Raw genomic sequence first — 17,209 nt, 5'->3', positions numbered from 1 at the left:
ACAGCAAGACAATTTCTGTCCCAGAGAGTTTGCATATAAATGTAAAATATTGTGGTTTTCAAGTATTTCTTTTCTAAAAGAAGCCAGTCAGGATGAAATAAAAACCTTAAAGTATCCATGATTAAATCTCTTTAATGATACTAAAAAGAGGTACAAAACCAAGAGCTCATGGAGTTCTAAAGAAGTGACAGCCCATGCCTCACAAGAAAGACTTTCAGAATCATAGATCCCATGAAAAGTCATAGTGAGCTATGGGAGAATTGGAGGAAGCCAGATCTGACAACGGGAGAAAATGAGGAGACACACAGCTGGAATACAATAGAGGAGGAGTTCAGCAAGCCCTGACACTAAATTCATAGACTTTAAGGTGAGAAGGGACTACCGTGATCTAGTCTGCCCTCCTGCATGTTGCAGGCCACAGAACCTCGCCCACTCACTCCTGTAATAGACCCATAACCTCTGGCTGAGTTACTGAGGTCTAAAACTTCAAGTTACAGAGAATCTGCCATTTACACTGATTTAAAGCGGCAAGTGACCCATTCCCCATGCTACAGAGGAAAGCAAAAAAAATCCAGGGTCTCAGCCAACCTGACTCAGGGGAAAATTCCTTCCTGACCCTAAATACGGTGATCAGTTAGACCCTGAGCAGGTGGGCAGCCAGACACCTAGGAAAGAATTATCTGGAGTAACTCAGAGCCCTCCCCATCTAGTGTCCCATTACAGTCCCTGACTCCTAAAGTACATTACAAACTCTAACTGGCAGCGTATGTCCATGACCCTAAAGAGCATCAGAAACATTGTATTAGAATGTAGTGAGAGACTCAAACTGTCTATATGCATACATTTACAGAACATGTGCTGTATTGTAAAGAGAAAATATAAACTGAAAAGCTTGTGAGCTTTTTTCCCCATCCTATGCTGATTTCATGATGCAGGATGTCTCCTCAGAGGCAGGTATAATTCACTTATCTCCAGCCTGCATAACTGTTTGCAGGCAGTCTTGGAAAATATGGCAAGGCCTGATTCCCAAGGCAGTGAGATCATTCATCATCTCCTTTCATTTCTATGTTAGGGTTTAACGCTGCCTTCCACAGTCATTTGTGGTAACTTATTAAGCTCCTGATTTTTGTGTGCACAAAAAACACAAGTTATCTTGGCATTTTCAGTCCTGTACGGTGGCTACTGTAGTTTCCACACATAAGTCCTTGGCTCAGAGACAGGGAAGTATGCTTCAAGATCTGATGACTGTCAAAACTTAAGGTTTTAGTACTTTTTTGTACAAGAAAATTAATGGTAAGCAAATTTCATGCTTCAGGGCATTAAACTGATCAAAAGTAAGTTCAGGAAAGAATTCCCCCTCCCACTATGCACTAGTATTGCACAACTGTCCAAGTCATTTATGGGGACTATTTTGCTTTCCTCTGAAGCATCACATATAGGGTAATGCAGAAGGCAGGCTCCTGGATTTGAACAGCTAATGGCCTAATCTATTATGATAAATCCAACGGAGTAACACTATTAGTTCAGATTAAATAATTCTTTTCTCAAGAGCTCAGGACAATAACCAGAGAAGTGCAAAACTGGTCGATTTACTGGTTTCATGTAAAAGGTCAAACTAAGGAGACAAATCATTGGAGTCTTTTGCCCTAAACATTTAAGGTCTGAGGTAATTTTAAGGCTCAAAAGAAAAGATAGTAACAGATTATTCTTCAGGTAGTTTGTTTTTAAAGTGTGCTTTGACATTGAAAAAATCACTCTGAAAATGGCATAGAGGGGTACAAAGTGCCTTGTTCTTCAATGATTTACTCTGTTTAAGAACAGAAAAACAGGAGTTTGCCTGGAACTGGTAAGTATCCGAGTGTGTGTGTGTTTGCTTGCTGAGGAAGTATCCGAGCGTGTGTTTGCTGGGAGGGCAGTGTGAGAGCCTGAGTGAGTGTCTGATTGGCTGCTAGCCTGCAGGGGGCGGGCATTAGGGTGTCCCTTTGTTTGTGTCAGGGAAGCCTGGCTGTTTAAAAATAGCCAGAGCTTCGCGAACCAGCTGAGTGGCGGGGGACAGCAGAGCAGCTCACAGCAGGAGTTTGCCTGGGAGTTCGCCTGGAGTGAGCCCAGTGAGGCTTACGTCTTGCAAACTGCTCTGAGGAAGCTCATAGTAGGAAGGTGATATGGAAGGGGGGGGTTCAGCTATTGTGACCTGCACTGGATGTGCCATGTTTGTCTTTCTTCCACAGGACAGAAGCGACTTTGTCTGTACAAAGTGCAAGCTGGTCTCCATATTGGAAGAGAAGATTGAAGGTCTGGAGCAACAGATAACAACCCTGCGTTGCATACGAGAAACTGAGGATTTTCTGGACAAAACTCAGGATATGCTTCTAGGGGCACAAAGCTCTAAAGATATAGAGCAGGTTGCACAGAGGAGCCAAGAGGCCAGTGAAGAAGCGTGGCAACATGTGACCTCCAGAAGAGGTAAGCGGAATGTCCGGGTTCCAGTAACACAGACACAGGTAACTAACCGCTTTCATGTTCTCTCCACAGGTACCGTTGCGGAGAGTGGACTAGATGATATGTCTGGGGCGAGAAAGCAGAAGGAGACTCCGCTGGTTGGAAGGCATGAGATGCGATGTCCTGAGGTTGGGGGTTCCACGACCACCACTCCCAAGAGGAGAAGGCGGGTGGTGGTGGTCGGGGACTCTCTCCTCCGGGGGACTGAGTCATCTATCTCCCGTCCTGACTGGGAAAACTGAGAAGTCTGCTGCTTGCCAGGGGCTAGGATTCGCGATGTGACGGAGAGACTGCCGAGACTCATCAAGCCCTCGGATCGCTACCCCTTCCTGCTTCTCCACGTGGGCACCAATGATACTGCCAAGAATGACCTTGAGCAGATCACTGCGGACTACGTGGCTCTGGGAAGAAGGATAAAGGAGTTGGAGACGCAAGTGGTGTTCTCGTCCATCCTTCCCGTGGAAGGAAAAGGCCTGGGTAGGGACCGTCAAATCGTCGAAGTCAACGAATGGCTACGCAGGTGGTGTCGGAGAGAAGGCTTTGGATTCTTTGACCATGGGATGGTGTTCCATGAAGGAGGAGTGCTGGGCAGAGACGGGCTCCATCTTACGAAGAGAGGGAAGAGCATCTTTGCCAGCAGGCTGGCTAACCTAGTGAGGAGGGCTTTAAACTAGGTTCACCGGGGGAAGGAGACCAAAGCCCTGAGGTAAGTGGGAAAGCGGGATACCGGGAGGAAGCACAGGCAGGAATGTCTGTGAGGGGAGGGCTCCTGCCTCATACTGGGAATGAGGGGCGATCAGCAGGTTATCTCAAGTGCTTATATACAAATGCACAAAGCCTTGGAAACAAGCAGGGAGAACTGGAGGTCCTGGTGATGTCAAGGAACTATGACGTGATTGGAATAACAGAGACTTGGTGGGATAACTCACATGACTGGAGTACTGTCATGGATGGTTATAAACTGTTCAGGAAGGACAGGCAGGGCAGAAAAGGTGGGGGAGTAGCACTGTATGTAAGGGAGCAGTATGACTGCTCAGAGCTCTGGTACGAAACTGTAGAAAAACCTGAGTGTCTCTGGATTAAGTTTAGAAGTGTGTGCAACAAGAGTGATGTAGTGGTGCGAGTCTGCTATAGACCACCGGACCAGGGGGATGAGGTAGATGAGGCTTTCTTCCGGCAGCTCACGGAAGCTACTAGATCGCATGCCCTGATTCTCATGGGTGACTTTAATTTTCCTGATATCTGCTGGGAGAGCAATACAGCAGTGCATAGACAATCCAGGAAGTTTTTGGAAAGCGTAGGGGACAATTTCCTGGCGCAAGTGCTAGAGGAGCCAACTAGGGGGGGCGCTTTTCTTGACCTGCTGCTCACAAACCGGGTAGAATTAGTGGGGGAAGCAAAAGTGGATGGGAATCTGGGAGGCAGTGACCATGAGTTGGTTGAGTTCAGGATCCTGACGCAGGGAAGAAAGGTAAGCAGCAGGATACAGACCCTGGACTTCAGGAAAGCAGACTTCGACTCCCTCAGGGAACGGATGGCCAGGATCCCCTGGGGGGACTAACATGAAGGGGAAAGGAGTCCAGGAGAGCTGGCTGTATTTCAAGGAATCCCTGTTGAGGTTACAGGGACAAACCATCACGATGAGTCAAAAGAATAGTAAATATGGCAGGCAACCAGCTTGGCTTAATGGTGAAATCCTAGCGGATCTTAAACATAAAAAAGAAGCTTACAAGAAGTGGAAGGTTGGACATATGACCAGGGAAGAGTATAAAAATATTGCTCGGGCATGTAGGAATGATATCAGGAGGGCCAAATCGCACCTGGAGCTGCAGCTAGCAAGAGATGTCAAGAGTAACAAGAAGGGTTTCTTCAGGTATGTTGGCAACAAGAAGAAAGCCAAGGAAAGTGTGGGCCCCTTACTGAATGAGGGAGGCAACCTAGTGACAGAGGATGTGGAAAAAGCTAATGTACTCAATGCTTTTTTTGCCTCTGTCTTCACTAACAAGGTCAGCTCCCAGACTGCTGCGCTGGGCATCACAAAATGGGGAAGAGATGGCCAGCCCTCTGTGGAGATAGAGGTGGTTAGGGACTATTTAGAAAAGCTGGACGTGCACAAGTCCATGGGGCCGGACGAGTTGCATCCGAGAGTGCTGAAGGAATTGGCGGCTGTGATTGCAGAGCCATTGGCCATTATCTTTGAAAACTCGTGGCGAACGGGGGAAGTCCCGGATGACTGGAAAAAGGCTAATGTAGTGCCAATCTTTAAAAAAGGGGAAGAAGGAGGATCCTGGAAACTACAGGCCAGTCAGCCTCACCTCAGTCCCTGGAAAAATCATGGAGCAGGTCCTCAAAGAATCAATCCTGAAGCACTTGCATGAGAGGAAAGTGATCAGGAACAGCCAGCATAGATTCACCAAGGTCATGCCTGACTAATCTAATCGCCTTCTATGATGAGATTACTGGTTCTGTGGATGAAGGGAAAGCAGTGGATGTATTGTTTCTTGACTTTAGCAAAGCTTTTGACACGGTCTCTCACAGTATTCTTGTCAGCAAGTTAAGGAAGTATGGGCTGGATGAATGCACTATAAGGTGGGTAGAAAGCTGGCTAGATTGTCGGGCTCAACGGGTAGTGATCAATGGCTCCATGTCTAGTTGGCAGCCGGTGTCAAGCGGAGTGCCCCAAGGGTCGGTCCTGGGGCCGGTTTTGTTCAATATCTTCATAAATGATCTGGAGGATGGTGTAGATTGCACTCTCAGCAAATTTGCGGATGATACTAAACTGGGAGGAGTGGTAGATACGCTGGAGGGGAGGGATAGGATACAGAAGGACCTAGACAAATTGGAGGATTGGGCCAAAAGAAATCTGATGAGGTTCAATAAGGATAAGTGCAGGACGGAAGAATCCAATGCACCGCTACAGACTAGGGACCGAATGGCTAGGCAGCAGTTCTGCGGAAAAGGACCTAGGGGTGACAGTGGATGAGAAGCTGGATATGAGTCAGCAGTGTGCCCTTGTTGCCAAGAAGGCCAATGGCATTTTGGGATGTATAAGTAGGGGCATAGCGAGCAGATTGAGGGACGTGATCGTTCCCCTCTATTCGACATTGGTGAGGCCTCATCTGGAGTACTGTGTCCAATTTTGGGCCCCACACTACAAGAAGGATGTGGATAAATTGGAGAGAGTCCAGCGAAGGGCAACAAAAATGATTAGGGGTCTGGAACACATGACTTATGAGGAGAGGCTGAGGGAGCTGGGATTGTTTAGTCTGCAGAAGAGAAGAATGAGGGGGGATTTGATAGCTGCTTTCAACTACCTGAAAGGGGGTTCCAAAGAGGATGGCTCTAGACTGTTCTCAATGGTAGCAGATGACAGAACGAGGAATAATGGTCTCAAGTTGCAGTGGGGGAGGTTTAGATTGGATATTAGGAAAAACTGTTTCACTAAGAGGGTGGTGAAACACTGGAATGCGTTACCTAGGGAGGTGGTAGAATCTCCTTCCTTAGAGGTTTTTAAGGTCAGGCTTGACAAAGCCCTGGCTGGGATGATTTAACTGGGAATTGGTCCTGCTTCGAGCAGGGAGTTGGACTAGATGACCTTCTGGGGTCCCTTCCAACCCTGATATTCTATGATTCTATGATTCTATAAAAATGGGTTTTACTAACTGCCAGCTCCAACATCACATATTCAATCTGAACTGAAGATCAAACTGTGCACTTTCTATCTTACCACATCACCATGAGATACATCTTGTCCTCTGTTGGATTGCACAGGTGAACTTAGGGCAGAATGCAGGCCTGTAATTTGAATGTAGCTAAGAATTCTGTTAAGTGCGTCAGAATACAATCTAATGTACTCATTCAGAAGTAAAAAGTAGTAAACACTTTTGTCCCTTACATAGGCAAGCACGATTCTCAGTGCACATAAGGTACTGATCTGTTGAGCAGGAAGGTGACACTTTTACAGAAATTTTTCAGCACAGAACTGCACTTTAAGGTCTAGGTGATTTTAGTATCATATATACACACACAAGTATTGTCTGCAAACTGAAACACAGACACACAAAAGAGGCCAAACCACCACATCTGAGTTCCTCTCCGCAGGAGAATCTTCTTCTGACAACAAGATAAATGGCCTGGCAGCTGTGTACATTCTCCAGAGCTCCTGCTTGTTTAGTCTCATGATTAATGGTGAGTGCTATACTTAGTCTAATTTATCTCTTGTAAGCCTTTTCATGTTGTTCAGAACCTGAAGTAAAGATTATGTGCAGATGCACCCAGACAATAAAATGATGCCATATTGAACAGGACTATAGTTTACTTTCAAAGTGAGTCCCTAAGAGACTCATTCCTTAGGGATGCAGCATCTCAGTTTACCATGGCTTTAAGTTCCCATTGCACATTCACTGGCAGCCCACAAACAAGTTATAACAGTGCCGTAAAACAGCCACAGTAGAAATGTGAGAGAACAGTGACATGCAGTTGTTAGGTGAATTTGACTACCTTAGAGAGACATAATAAAGGGCAGACAGATGGGACACTGATAGAGAGGAGGGAATTTGGGGCCCAAAATGTTCCTATCCCCTATGAAGACATTTATGAGCAAGGTAAGAGACAGTGCCCTTGACCATGTGGTCACCCTAAATCTTCATAGTGAGCACCTCTCTGTTTCCCCCTGACACACCAGGAAAGCAAAGCTAACTCAACTGGAAATGTGCATGCAGGGGAAGGTCAGAGCATCACAAGACAGGGCTTCTGCCCAGCTTGCTAAGGATTTGCTGCCACTCCCACAGACTCTTTTAGGCAGGTGTATTGTCCAAACCACAAACAAACAAAACAGTTCCTCCACTCACCCATCACAATTTAGGCTCTCACTACCTCCCCTCTCAGGGGACTCTAGCAGCTCTGCTACTCCTTCAGCTTCCTTACAAAACTTACCAACCCACACACAACCAATCCTCCCTCACAGGTGCTCACGCTCTCTGACCTTTTATAGAACCAGGCGCTCTCTTTAAAACCAAATTTGGGTCAGCTGACCAACCACAGGGTGCACTGACCGTACACTCTCTTAAAGGGCTAGTGCCACACAGTGCCACAGAGCATTGGCTAACTTCCTCAAAGATGACAAAGCGGATGGGGCAACTGATGAGCAGGGTCCATGGGGCACTTGGGGAGGTAGAGGGTGGGTGTTCTCTTGGAGGCTTGGGCTCCACACACCTGCAGGGATTGATCTAACACAAACCCTTTTATGGAGACACTGCGGAACCCAGTATGTGTAGAGTCCACATGAACTGAACAACCAAGAGTTTCCTACACTTTCCAAAACAGAATTGGAAGCTTTTCCTGCTTACCCTATGGATCCTCCTTGGATGTCAAAATGCATGACAGCCATCCGATATTTCATTATTGAACAAAATGAAGATTGGTCTGTGAAGAGTGGACACATTTGATGTTAATCCCACACCATATAATGCTCCAGTAAGTTTGACCAGAATTAGGAAAAGGTCCCAAATCAGTTGGTCACCCCCTCAGACCAGCTGGTTTATTAGTCACAAATTAAAGTTAAAAGGGATTCCCAAAAATATAACTCTCAAAATAAAAATAAGTTATTCTTCAGTTAGTCAACCAGTAGATACTGGAAATTACAATTGCCTGCCCATGGCTTCTCGTCAGAGTATTAGAAGAAGCCAATTTGGATCACAAGTTAGTGGTCTACATTCAGGCAATTCCTTGTTTATCATACTACAAACATCATCCCCTAACTGGCTAAGTTAGAACTAAGGCCTGTTATGAGACCTTACCACCAACATACCACCTTACCACCAACATACCACCAACTCACTAGCCAGCCATTAGTTTTGAGACTGACTTCCCTTAAGGATGGACTTTCAATTTCAGCTATGGATGTCCCATTTGTTTGATATTTTATTTTAAATGTAAGCCAGTCTCAAAATGTTATTTCAACACAGTTCTTTGAGTGTGTGATATCTTTTAATGCTACTTTAAGTAGGGAAAATGTTACATACTCTTCTGTTTGTGAAAATTAAGATATTGAATTATAGGCATACACAAAGAATCAAATTTACCTTTGGACTATCTTGAGATTTTGCTTAGCAAATATAAATCAAGGATTTATTTTTTACAGCTAAGATGTAAAACCTTATAAACAAAGCTAAGGCTGATAAATGTAAGCTCTTAACTACAACGCAAGTTATAGTTACCTATAAAGGAAAGCACAGTAAAAGTTATTGCACTGACTGAATTGTTCACACTATAAAGTGTTCACGTTATAGAATAATATCAAGAGTGTCATACAGACATGTAATTTTCATTAATGTACAGAACTGTGGTATTTTTAACACTTGTTTTCCTCAGAAAAGTTAAAAATTTAGGAGTCTGAGTAATAACACTTGTACAATACCAATGTGCTGAGAGGTAGTATCTAGCTTGATATGCTATTATTTTTCAAGAACTACAACTAGTTCTCCATTAGCACAAAATGGCTGGTAAAGACTTGAGTTCAAGAATAAACGATCGTATTGGACTTAAGCAAAGAGGATATAATGTTAGGGCATTTGTTCAGCCAAAAGCTGAGAGGTTTGTTCCCTCATGGACAACCAAAATAGATTAGAAATTTCTCTTTAGTTATTTTTTTAATTATAAATGCAAACTCATCCTTTACTCCTGGGGGAATTCTGCATCACTGTGCATGCCCAGAATTCATGTCCTCCGCAGATTTCTTTGCTTTCCCACAGAAAAATTACTTTCTTACAGGGGAAGCAAAGGGAAGCCACAAGAGCGGTTATGCGCCACTCCCCAGCAGTGCTGGCATGTTGTTTTGGGCGTCTGCATCAGCTGGTAGAGAGGTAAATCACTCTAGAGAGAGGGAGGAAGGCTGGGGACGTCCTGGCCACCATCCTGGAGGCGGGGAGATAGGACTTCCTCTTCCCCTGCAAGGAGCAGCCTGGGCCAGGGCCATGTCAGACCCACCCCAGAAACCTCCACCAGCAGCAAGAAGCTCTGCCCCTATCCACCTCCCCCTCATTTCCTGCCCCCATCACTCCTCAGCCATGTGGGGAGGGATCCCTGTACAGGGAGCTGCTCCCCCATCTGCCCAACCCCCATTCATCTTGACACCCCATACCCATAACCCCCTGCTGAGCCACACACCCCTGCAACCAGAACCCCCCACCAAACCCCCTGCACCCTAACCCCCACCTCACCGACCCTCACCCACTGCATCTGGAGCCCCCTGCACCTAGACCCCCTGCTGAACCCCATCTCCCCTTGCATCTAGACACCCATCCCTGCACCCAGACCATCCCCGCTCAGCCCCCTACATTTGAACCCCCATCCCACGCATTTGGAGTCCCCCTGCACCCAGACCCCACTGCCAAGTCCCACTCCCCTGCATCTGAACCCCCACTGCTGCACCCAGACCACGCCATACTGAGCCGCCTGCACTCAAATCCTCACCCTGATGAGCCCCAGGTCCCCGCACCAGCCTGCTGATCCCCACCACACCCAGACCCCCCTGCCAAGCCCCATCCCCCGACACCCAGCTCTCCCTGCTGAGCCCAACCACCTTCATCGGGACCCCCCTGCAGAGTCCAATTGCCCCTGCACCCGGAGCCCCCTGCATCCAGATCCCCCCTGCATCCAGACCCCACTGAGCCACCCGCACCCAGATTGCCCCACACAGAACCCTCTCACCCCATAGCTGGATCCCCCGCACACTAAGTCCCTCCATACTTGGATCCTGATGGGCTGAGCCTGCCTGCCCACACCAGTGCACCTGGCGCAAAGGGGCAGGGCCCTGGGGTTTTTCTGAGGCAGACCCAGCACTTGCACCATGTCAGGGTCGGGTGCAGCCTCACCTCCAAGGCCCTGTCCCGGGGGGGACTGCAGGGTGATCTCCCACCTCTGTGCAGCCAGTGGCCTGTGCTCCTCCCTGCCATGCTGGCGCCTCCACATTTACTTATTGATAAAAAACATTTGCAGAATCTTTAAATATATTTTAAATATGTATGCCCAATTTTGGTTTTGGTGCAAACCTTTTTGTGTATGCAGAATTCCCTCAGGAGTAGGAATCCTTTAGCCTCTGAAATAAAAGGCTCTGATTCTGCAAACATTTATGCACATGCTTAACTTTACTACCAGAGTAGTCCGATTCAAATCTGCTTGTTGGACTCCCTGGCTTGGCAGGCTGAACCCTTTGTGTGCCTGTTCCCCACCAGGCAGCAAAGAAAAGAAAAGAAAGAAAAAAAACTCCCTGGCTTTGCAGGGCTGCCAAAAGGAAAAATGTGTCCTTTTAAAATCCTGAGGTCTGTGCCTCTGGTTCAAAATGATCCCACCACTCTGTCACCAGGTCAAGTCTCATTCCCCACTCTGGCACTTTGAGTGCAGAAGGTGGGGGCCCGCAAGGACTATAAAAATTAATACAGGCCATTCCAGGCTTGTATTAAACTCCCAAGGTTACAGCTTCTCTCTGACCTTGGATGGGTAGATGCTGCCACCAGTCAAATGCAGAACCCCTTTGAGAGCCCAGGAAGGCGCACTTGGGAATTCCTTCCTGTGGAAGCCCTTTCACCCCTCCTCCAGGGAAGAGCTGAGAAAGAAAAAAAAGGAAAATCAGCTGTTGCCACCAGCTAATTAAACAACATCTGCACAAACCTCTTAAGACACAAAAATCCAATTCTGTTATTTAAAAAAGTAAATTTTATTAATTGAAAAAAAGAAGAAAATATATCTGGGAATTTAGGCTTTTGCTAGATTTAAAAAAAAAAAACCCTACAAGGATTAAGCATCAAGAATAGCTCTCTTGAGGTCCAGCTTAAAGGTTACAAGCAAAACAAAAGCGCTTGGGGTTAGCACAGAGGAATCCACAAGCCATAAAGAAATAAAACGGATAAACCTAATTGCATCTTCCTAGACATTTCCTGATTTACTTACATTTCTGGGGTTTTAGATGAGTCGTTTCTAGGTATGATACCGATGATTTTTCATACCTGACCCAAGCTTCTCACAGCATAATTTTGCCCTGTCCCCGAGAACAGACAGACAGACAGACAAAAGGGGAGTCTTGTTTCAATTTTAAAAAGTTCTAGTCTGGATTTGTGCTGGAAATGGCCCAACTTGATTAACATACACATTGTAAGGAGAGTGATCACTTTAGATAAGCTATTACCAGCAGGAGAGTGGGGTGGGAGGAGGTATTGTTTCATGGTCTCTGTGTATATAATGTCTTCTGCAGTTTCCACAGTATGCATCCGATGAAGTGAGCTGTAGCTCACGAAAGCTTATGCTCAAATAAATTGGTTAGTCTCTAAGGTGCCACAAGTACTCCTTTTCTTTTTGCGAATACAGACTAACACGGCTGTTACTCTGAAACTAGTCTTCCCATTGGCTCTTTTGGCCAGGTGCCCACTCACTTCCCTTTACCTATGCATAGCAGTGAGACTTTTTAACCCTTTACAGGTAGAGCAATTAGAAAACAGCTACCAAGAGGGATTTTATAGCTACTGGATGGCTGGATGTCCATAAAAGGGAGCTCCCTCCCCACTTCTTTTATCACACTCCATCATCAATTTCTCCTCCTAACAGAGACAACACACATAAATCTGAAAACTGGCTAACTCCTCAGGCCAAAAAGGGCAACATTATTTTCAGCTTTCTGGTTACATGCTAAATACACCCATCATGACCCAGGGATAAAGGCTGGTGAGAAGGGGGTAAAAGAAGGTGTATTAATGATTTTTTAATTCAATATCAATATGGTGTATGTGGTCTGTGCAATTTATTCCTAAACTATAGGTTAAGGGAAGGTGGAGAGGAAAGCTTTCTGGGTTGATCAGAATATGGGCATATATAAAGACTATTTTTGCAACAAGGATATGCTCCTGCCTGGAACCTGAGTAATTATGCTTCTCTACTTAATGAAATTTTTAAGTGTTTTTTTTTTCTTTCAAATATTGTAAGACCAAAGCTATTAATTTTAGGGAAATGATTTATTTAAATAAATGCTAAACCGATAATGCTAATAAATTTAAAGTATGTATTACTTGGTGAGTTTAACCACATGCATGTTCTCCCTAGCACAAGTGTTTCTAAAGCACAGAGTCACTGCAGTTGTGTATACTATAATTCTATTATTCCATAAAGCAGACAGAAGAGGGCACTCTGACAGAGGGATAAGCAGCTGCTTTTGTTGAGAGACAAAGCACACCAACACTGCAATCCTTTCCTCCCAAAAGGTGTGAGGGTGGGAAATTTACTTTCACACATGAAAGTAGTCCTGCTAATTACCATGTCTGAGAGTCTGTCTATACTTAAAATAATGCAGTGGTGCAGCTGCAGGGCTTCAGTGAAGACACTATCTATACTAACAGAAGCATAGGTACTACACTTCTTCATGAGGCAGTAGCTAGGTCAACAGGAGAATTCTCCTATCTACCCTGGCGGGGTCAGGTTGGGTTCAAAGCATCACTCAGAGGTGTGGATTTTTCACACCTCTAAGTTACGTAGCTATACCAACCTAATTTCCTAGTCCTCGCTTACAGACAGCCCCCCAACCTAAAGCAACTCACCAGCAACCACACACCACACAACAAAAACACTAAGCCTGGAACCTATCCTTGCAACAAAGCCCGATGCCAACTCTGTCCACATATTTATTCAAGTGACACCATCATAGGACCTAATCACATTAGCCACGCCATCAGGGGCTTATTCACCTGCACATCTACCAATGTGATATATGCCATCATGTGCCACCAATGCCCCTCTGCCATATACATTGGCCAAACCGGACAGTCTCTACGCAAAAGAAAAATGCACACAAATCTGACCTCAGGAATCACAACATTCAAAAACAGGTAGGAGAACACTTCAATCTCTGTGGCCACTCAGTAAAAGATTTAAGGGTGGCAATTTTGCAACAGAAAATCTTCAAACACAGACTCCAACGAGGAACTGCTGAGCTTGAATTAATATGCAAACTAGATACCATTAACTTGGGTTTGAATAGAGACTGGGAGTGGCTGGGTCTTACACATATTGAATCTATTTCCTTAAGTTAAGTATCCTCACACCTTCTTGTCAACTGTCTAAATGGTCCATCTTGATTATCACTACAAAAGTTCTTTTTCTCCTGCTGAGAATAGCTCATCTTAACTACAGGTTTCAGAGGAACAGCCGTGTTAGTCTGTATTCGCAAAAAGAAAAGGAGTACTTGTGGCACCTTAGAGACTAACCAATTTATTTGAGCATGAGCTGTAGCTCACGAAAGCTCATGCTCAAATAAATTGGTTAGTCTCTAAGGTGCCACAAGTACTCCTTTTCATCTTAACTAATTAGCCTCTCACAGTTTGTATGGTAACCTCCAACTTATTTCTATGTATATCTTACTATATGTTCTATTCTATGCATCCAATGAAGTGAACTGTAGCTCACGAAAGCTTATGCTCTAATAAATTTGTTAGCCCTGATCTACACTAGGAGTTGAGGTCTAATTTAGCAGCGTTAAATTGATTTAACCCTGCACCCATCCACACGATGAAACCCTTTTTTCCAATTTAAAGGGCTCTTAAAATCGATTTCTTTACTCCATCCCCGACAAGGGGATTAGCGCTGAAATCAGCCTTGCCAGGTCGAATTTGGGGTACTGTGGATGCAATTAGATGGTATTGGCCTCTGGGAGCTATCCCAGAATGATCCATTGTGACTGCTCTGGACAGCACTCTCAACTCAGATGCATTGGCCAGGTAGACAGGAAAAGGCCTGCGAACTTTTGAATTTCATTTCCTGTTTGGCCAGCTGCAGGTGACCATGCAGAGCTCATCAGCAGAGGTGACCATGGTGGAGTCCCAGAATCGCAAAAGAGCTCCAGCATGGACCGAACGGGAGGTACGGGATCTGATCACTGTATGTGGAGAGGAATCCGTGCTATCAGAACTCCATTCCAGTTTTCGAAATGCCAAAACATTTGTCGAAATCTCCCAGGGCATGAAGGACAGAGGCCATAACAGGGATCCGAAGCAGTGCCGTGTGAAACTTAAGGAGCTGAGGCAAGCCTACCAGAAAACCAGAGAGGCGAACGGCCGCTCCGGGTCAGAGCCCCAAACATGCCGCTTCTATGATGAGCTGCATGCCATTTTAGGGGATTCAGCCACCACTACCCCAACGGTGTTGTTTGACTCCTTCAATGGCGATGGAGGCAACACGGAAGCAGGTTTTGAGGACAAGGAAGCTAGCTCACAGCAAGCAAGCGGAGAAACCGGTTTTCCCGACAGCCAAGAACTGTTTCTCACCCTGGACCTGGAGTCACCCAAGGCTGCCTCCCACCCACCCAAGGCTGCCTCCCGGACCCACCAGGCGGAGAAGGGACCTCTGGTGAGTATACCTTTTAAAATAGTATACATGATTTAAAAGCAAGTGTGTTTAATGATTAATTTGCCCTGGCATTCACAGCCAGTACAGCTACTGGAAAAGTCTGTTAACGTGCCTGGGGATGGAGCAGAAATCCTCCAGGGACATCTCCATCAAGCTCTCCTGGATGCACTCTCAAAGCCTTTGCAAAAGGTTTCTGGGAAGGGCAGCCTTATCCCGTCCACCATGGTAGGACACTTTACCACTCCAGGCCAGTAGCACGTACTCGGGAATCATTGCAGAACAAAGCATTGCAGTGTATGTTTGCTGGTGTTCAAACAACATCCGTTCTTTATCTCTCTGTGTTATCCTCAGGAGAGTGATATCATTCATAGTCACCTGGTTGAAATATGGTGCTTTTCTTAAGGGGACATTCAGAGGTGCCCGTTCCTGCTGGGCTGTTTGCCTGTGCCTGAACAGAAATGTTCCCCACTGTTAGCCACGGGGAGGGGGAAGGGAGGAGGGGTTAGCCACGTGGTGGGGGAAGGCAAAATGTGACCTTGGAACGAAAGCACATGTGCTATGTATGTAATGTTAATAGCAAGGTTTACAGTGAAAGAATGTACCCATTGTTCTATAAAATGTGACTTTTTCAATACCACTGTCCCTTTTTTTTTCTCCACCAGCTGCATGTGTTTCACAGGATCTTCTCCTTCCCAGAGGCTAGCGAGGATTAGAAGGTGAAAAAAACGCACTTGCGATGAAATGTTCTCTGAGCTCATGCTGTCCTCCCACACTGACAGAGCACAGAGGAATGCATGGAGGCAGACAATGTCAGAGTGCAGGAAAGCACAAAATGACCGGGAGGAGAGGTGGCGGGCTGAAGAGAGGGCTGAAGCTGAAAGGTGGCGGCAGCGTGATGAGAGGAGGCAGGATTCAATGCTGAGGCTGCTAGAGGATCGAACTAATATGCTCCAGCATATGGTTGAGCAGCAGGAAAGCCAGCAGGAGCACAGACTGCTACCACAGCCCCTGTGTAACCAACTGCCCTCCTCCCCAAGTTCCATAGCCTCCCCATAGCCTCCCTGACGCCCAAGAATGTGGTGGGGGGCCTCCGGCCACCCGGCCACTCCACCCCAGAGGATTGTCCAAGCAACAGAAGGCTGGCATTAAATAAGTTTTAAACTTTTAAACTTTTAAAGTGCTGTGTGGCCTTGTCCTTCCCTCCTCCACCACCCCTCCCAGTGCTTCCCTCCTCCACCACCCATCCCGGCTACCCTGGCAGTTATCCCCCTATTTCTGTGATGAATTAATAAAGCATTTATGAATGTGAAGCAACAATGACTTTATTGCCTCTGCAAGCGGTGATCGAAGGGAGGAGGGGAGGGTGGTTAGCTTACAGGGAAGTAGAGTGAACCAAGGGGTGGGGGGTTTCATGAAGGAGAAACAAACAGAACTATCACACCGTAGCCTGGCCAGTCATGAAACTGGTTTTCAAAGCTTCTCTGATGCGTACCGCGCCCTCCTGTGCTCTTCTAACCGCCCTGGTGTCTGGCTGTGCGTAACCAGCAGCCAGGCGATTTGCCTCAACCTCCCACCCTGCCATAAACGTCTCCCCCTTACTCTCACAGATATTATGGAGCCACAGCAAGCAGTAATAACAGTGGGAATATTGGTTTCGCTGAGGTCTAAGCGAGTCAGTAAACTGCGCCAGCGCGCCTTTAAACGTCCAAATGCACATTCTACCACCATTCTGCACTTGCTCAGCCTATAGTTGAACAGCTCCTGACTACTGTCCAGGCTGCCTGTGTACGGCTTCATGAGCCATGGCATAAAGGGGTAGGCTGGGTCCCCAAGGATAACTATAGGCATTTCAACATCCCCAATGGTTATTTTCTTATCTGGGAACAAAGTCCCTTCCTGCAGCTTTTGAAAGAGACCAGAGTTCCTGAAGATGCAAGCGTCATGTACCTTTCCCAGCCATCCCACGTTGATGTTGGTGAAATGTCCCTTGTGATCCACCAGTGCTTGCAGCACTATTGAAAAGTACCCCTTGCGGTTTATGTACTCTCTGGCTTGGTGCTCTGGTGCCAAGATAGGGATATGGGATCCGTCTATGGCCCCACCACAGTTAGGGAATCCCATTGCAGCAAAGCCATCCACTATGACCTGCACATTTCCCAGGGTCACTACCCTTGATATTAGCAGATCTTTGATTGTGTTGGCTACTTGCATCACAGCAGCCCCCACAGTAGATTTGCCCACTCCAAATTGATTCCCAACTGACCAGTAGCTGTCTGGCGTTGCAAGCTTCCATAGGGCTGTTGCCACTTGCTTGTGAACTGTG

At 46.3% G+C, this 17,209-nt stretch overlaps 1 protein-coding gene across 5 annotated transcripts; it reads left to right on the top strand.

Moving 5' to 3' along the window:
- The first annotated feature begins 2,035 nt into the window (after positions 1-2,035).
- Positions 2,036-16,188, top strand: LOC140909051 (myb/SANT-like DNA-binding domain-containing protein 7). 5 transcript variants are annotated; one of them, XM_078852197.1, is made up of 5 exons: positions 2,036-2,463; positions 2,533-3,205; positions 6,601-6,687; positions 14,311-14,886; positions 15,549-16,188. In XM_078852197.1, exons 3-5 carry the CDS (start codon positions 6,685-6,687, stop codon positions 15,597-15,599), a joined length of 630 nt encoding a protein of 209 aa, XP_078708323.1. In that variant the 5' UTR covers positions 2,036-2,463; positions 2,533-3,205; positions 6,601-6,684; the 3' UTR covers positions 15,600-16,188. The 5 variants fall into 5 exon arrangements, with proteins under 5 accessions (XP_078708323.1, XP_078708324.1, XP_078708325.1 ...); XM_078852198.1 differs by lacking the exon at positions 2,533-3,205; XM_078852199.1 differs by having other exon boundaries at positions 2,036-3,205; positions 14,317-14,886.
- Positions 16,189-17,209: the final 1,021 nt, after the last annotated feature.

This window comes from Lepidochelys kempii, chromosome 3, assembly GCF_965140285.1.
Source record: "Lepidochelys kempii isolate rLepKem1 chromosome 3, rLepKem1.hap1, whole genome shotgun sequence".
Taxonomy (NCBI): domain Eukaryota; kingdom Metazoa; phylum Chordata; order Testudines; family Cheloniidae; genus Lepidochelys; species Lepidochelys kempii.
This window is presented reverse-complemented; position numbering and strand designations above follow the sequence as displayed.

Excerpts from the sequence above, each read along its gene's own strand:
- LOC140909051 (XM_078852195.1), top strand. The coding sequence starts at position 9,327 with ATGTTGTTTTGGGCGTCTGCATCAGCTGGTAGAGAG. Across the intron at positions 9,363-14,310 it reads CTGCATCAGCTGGTAGAGAG|CTGCAGGTGACCATGCAGAG; the intron begins GTAAATCACTCT and ends CTGTTTGGCCAG. Across the intron at positions 14,887-15,548 it reads AGGCGGAGAAGGGACCTCTG|CTGCATGTGTTTCACAGGAT; the intron begins GTGAGTATACCT and ends TTTCTCCACCAG.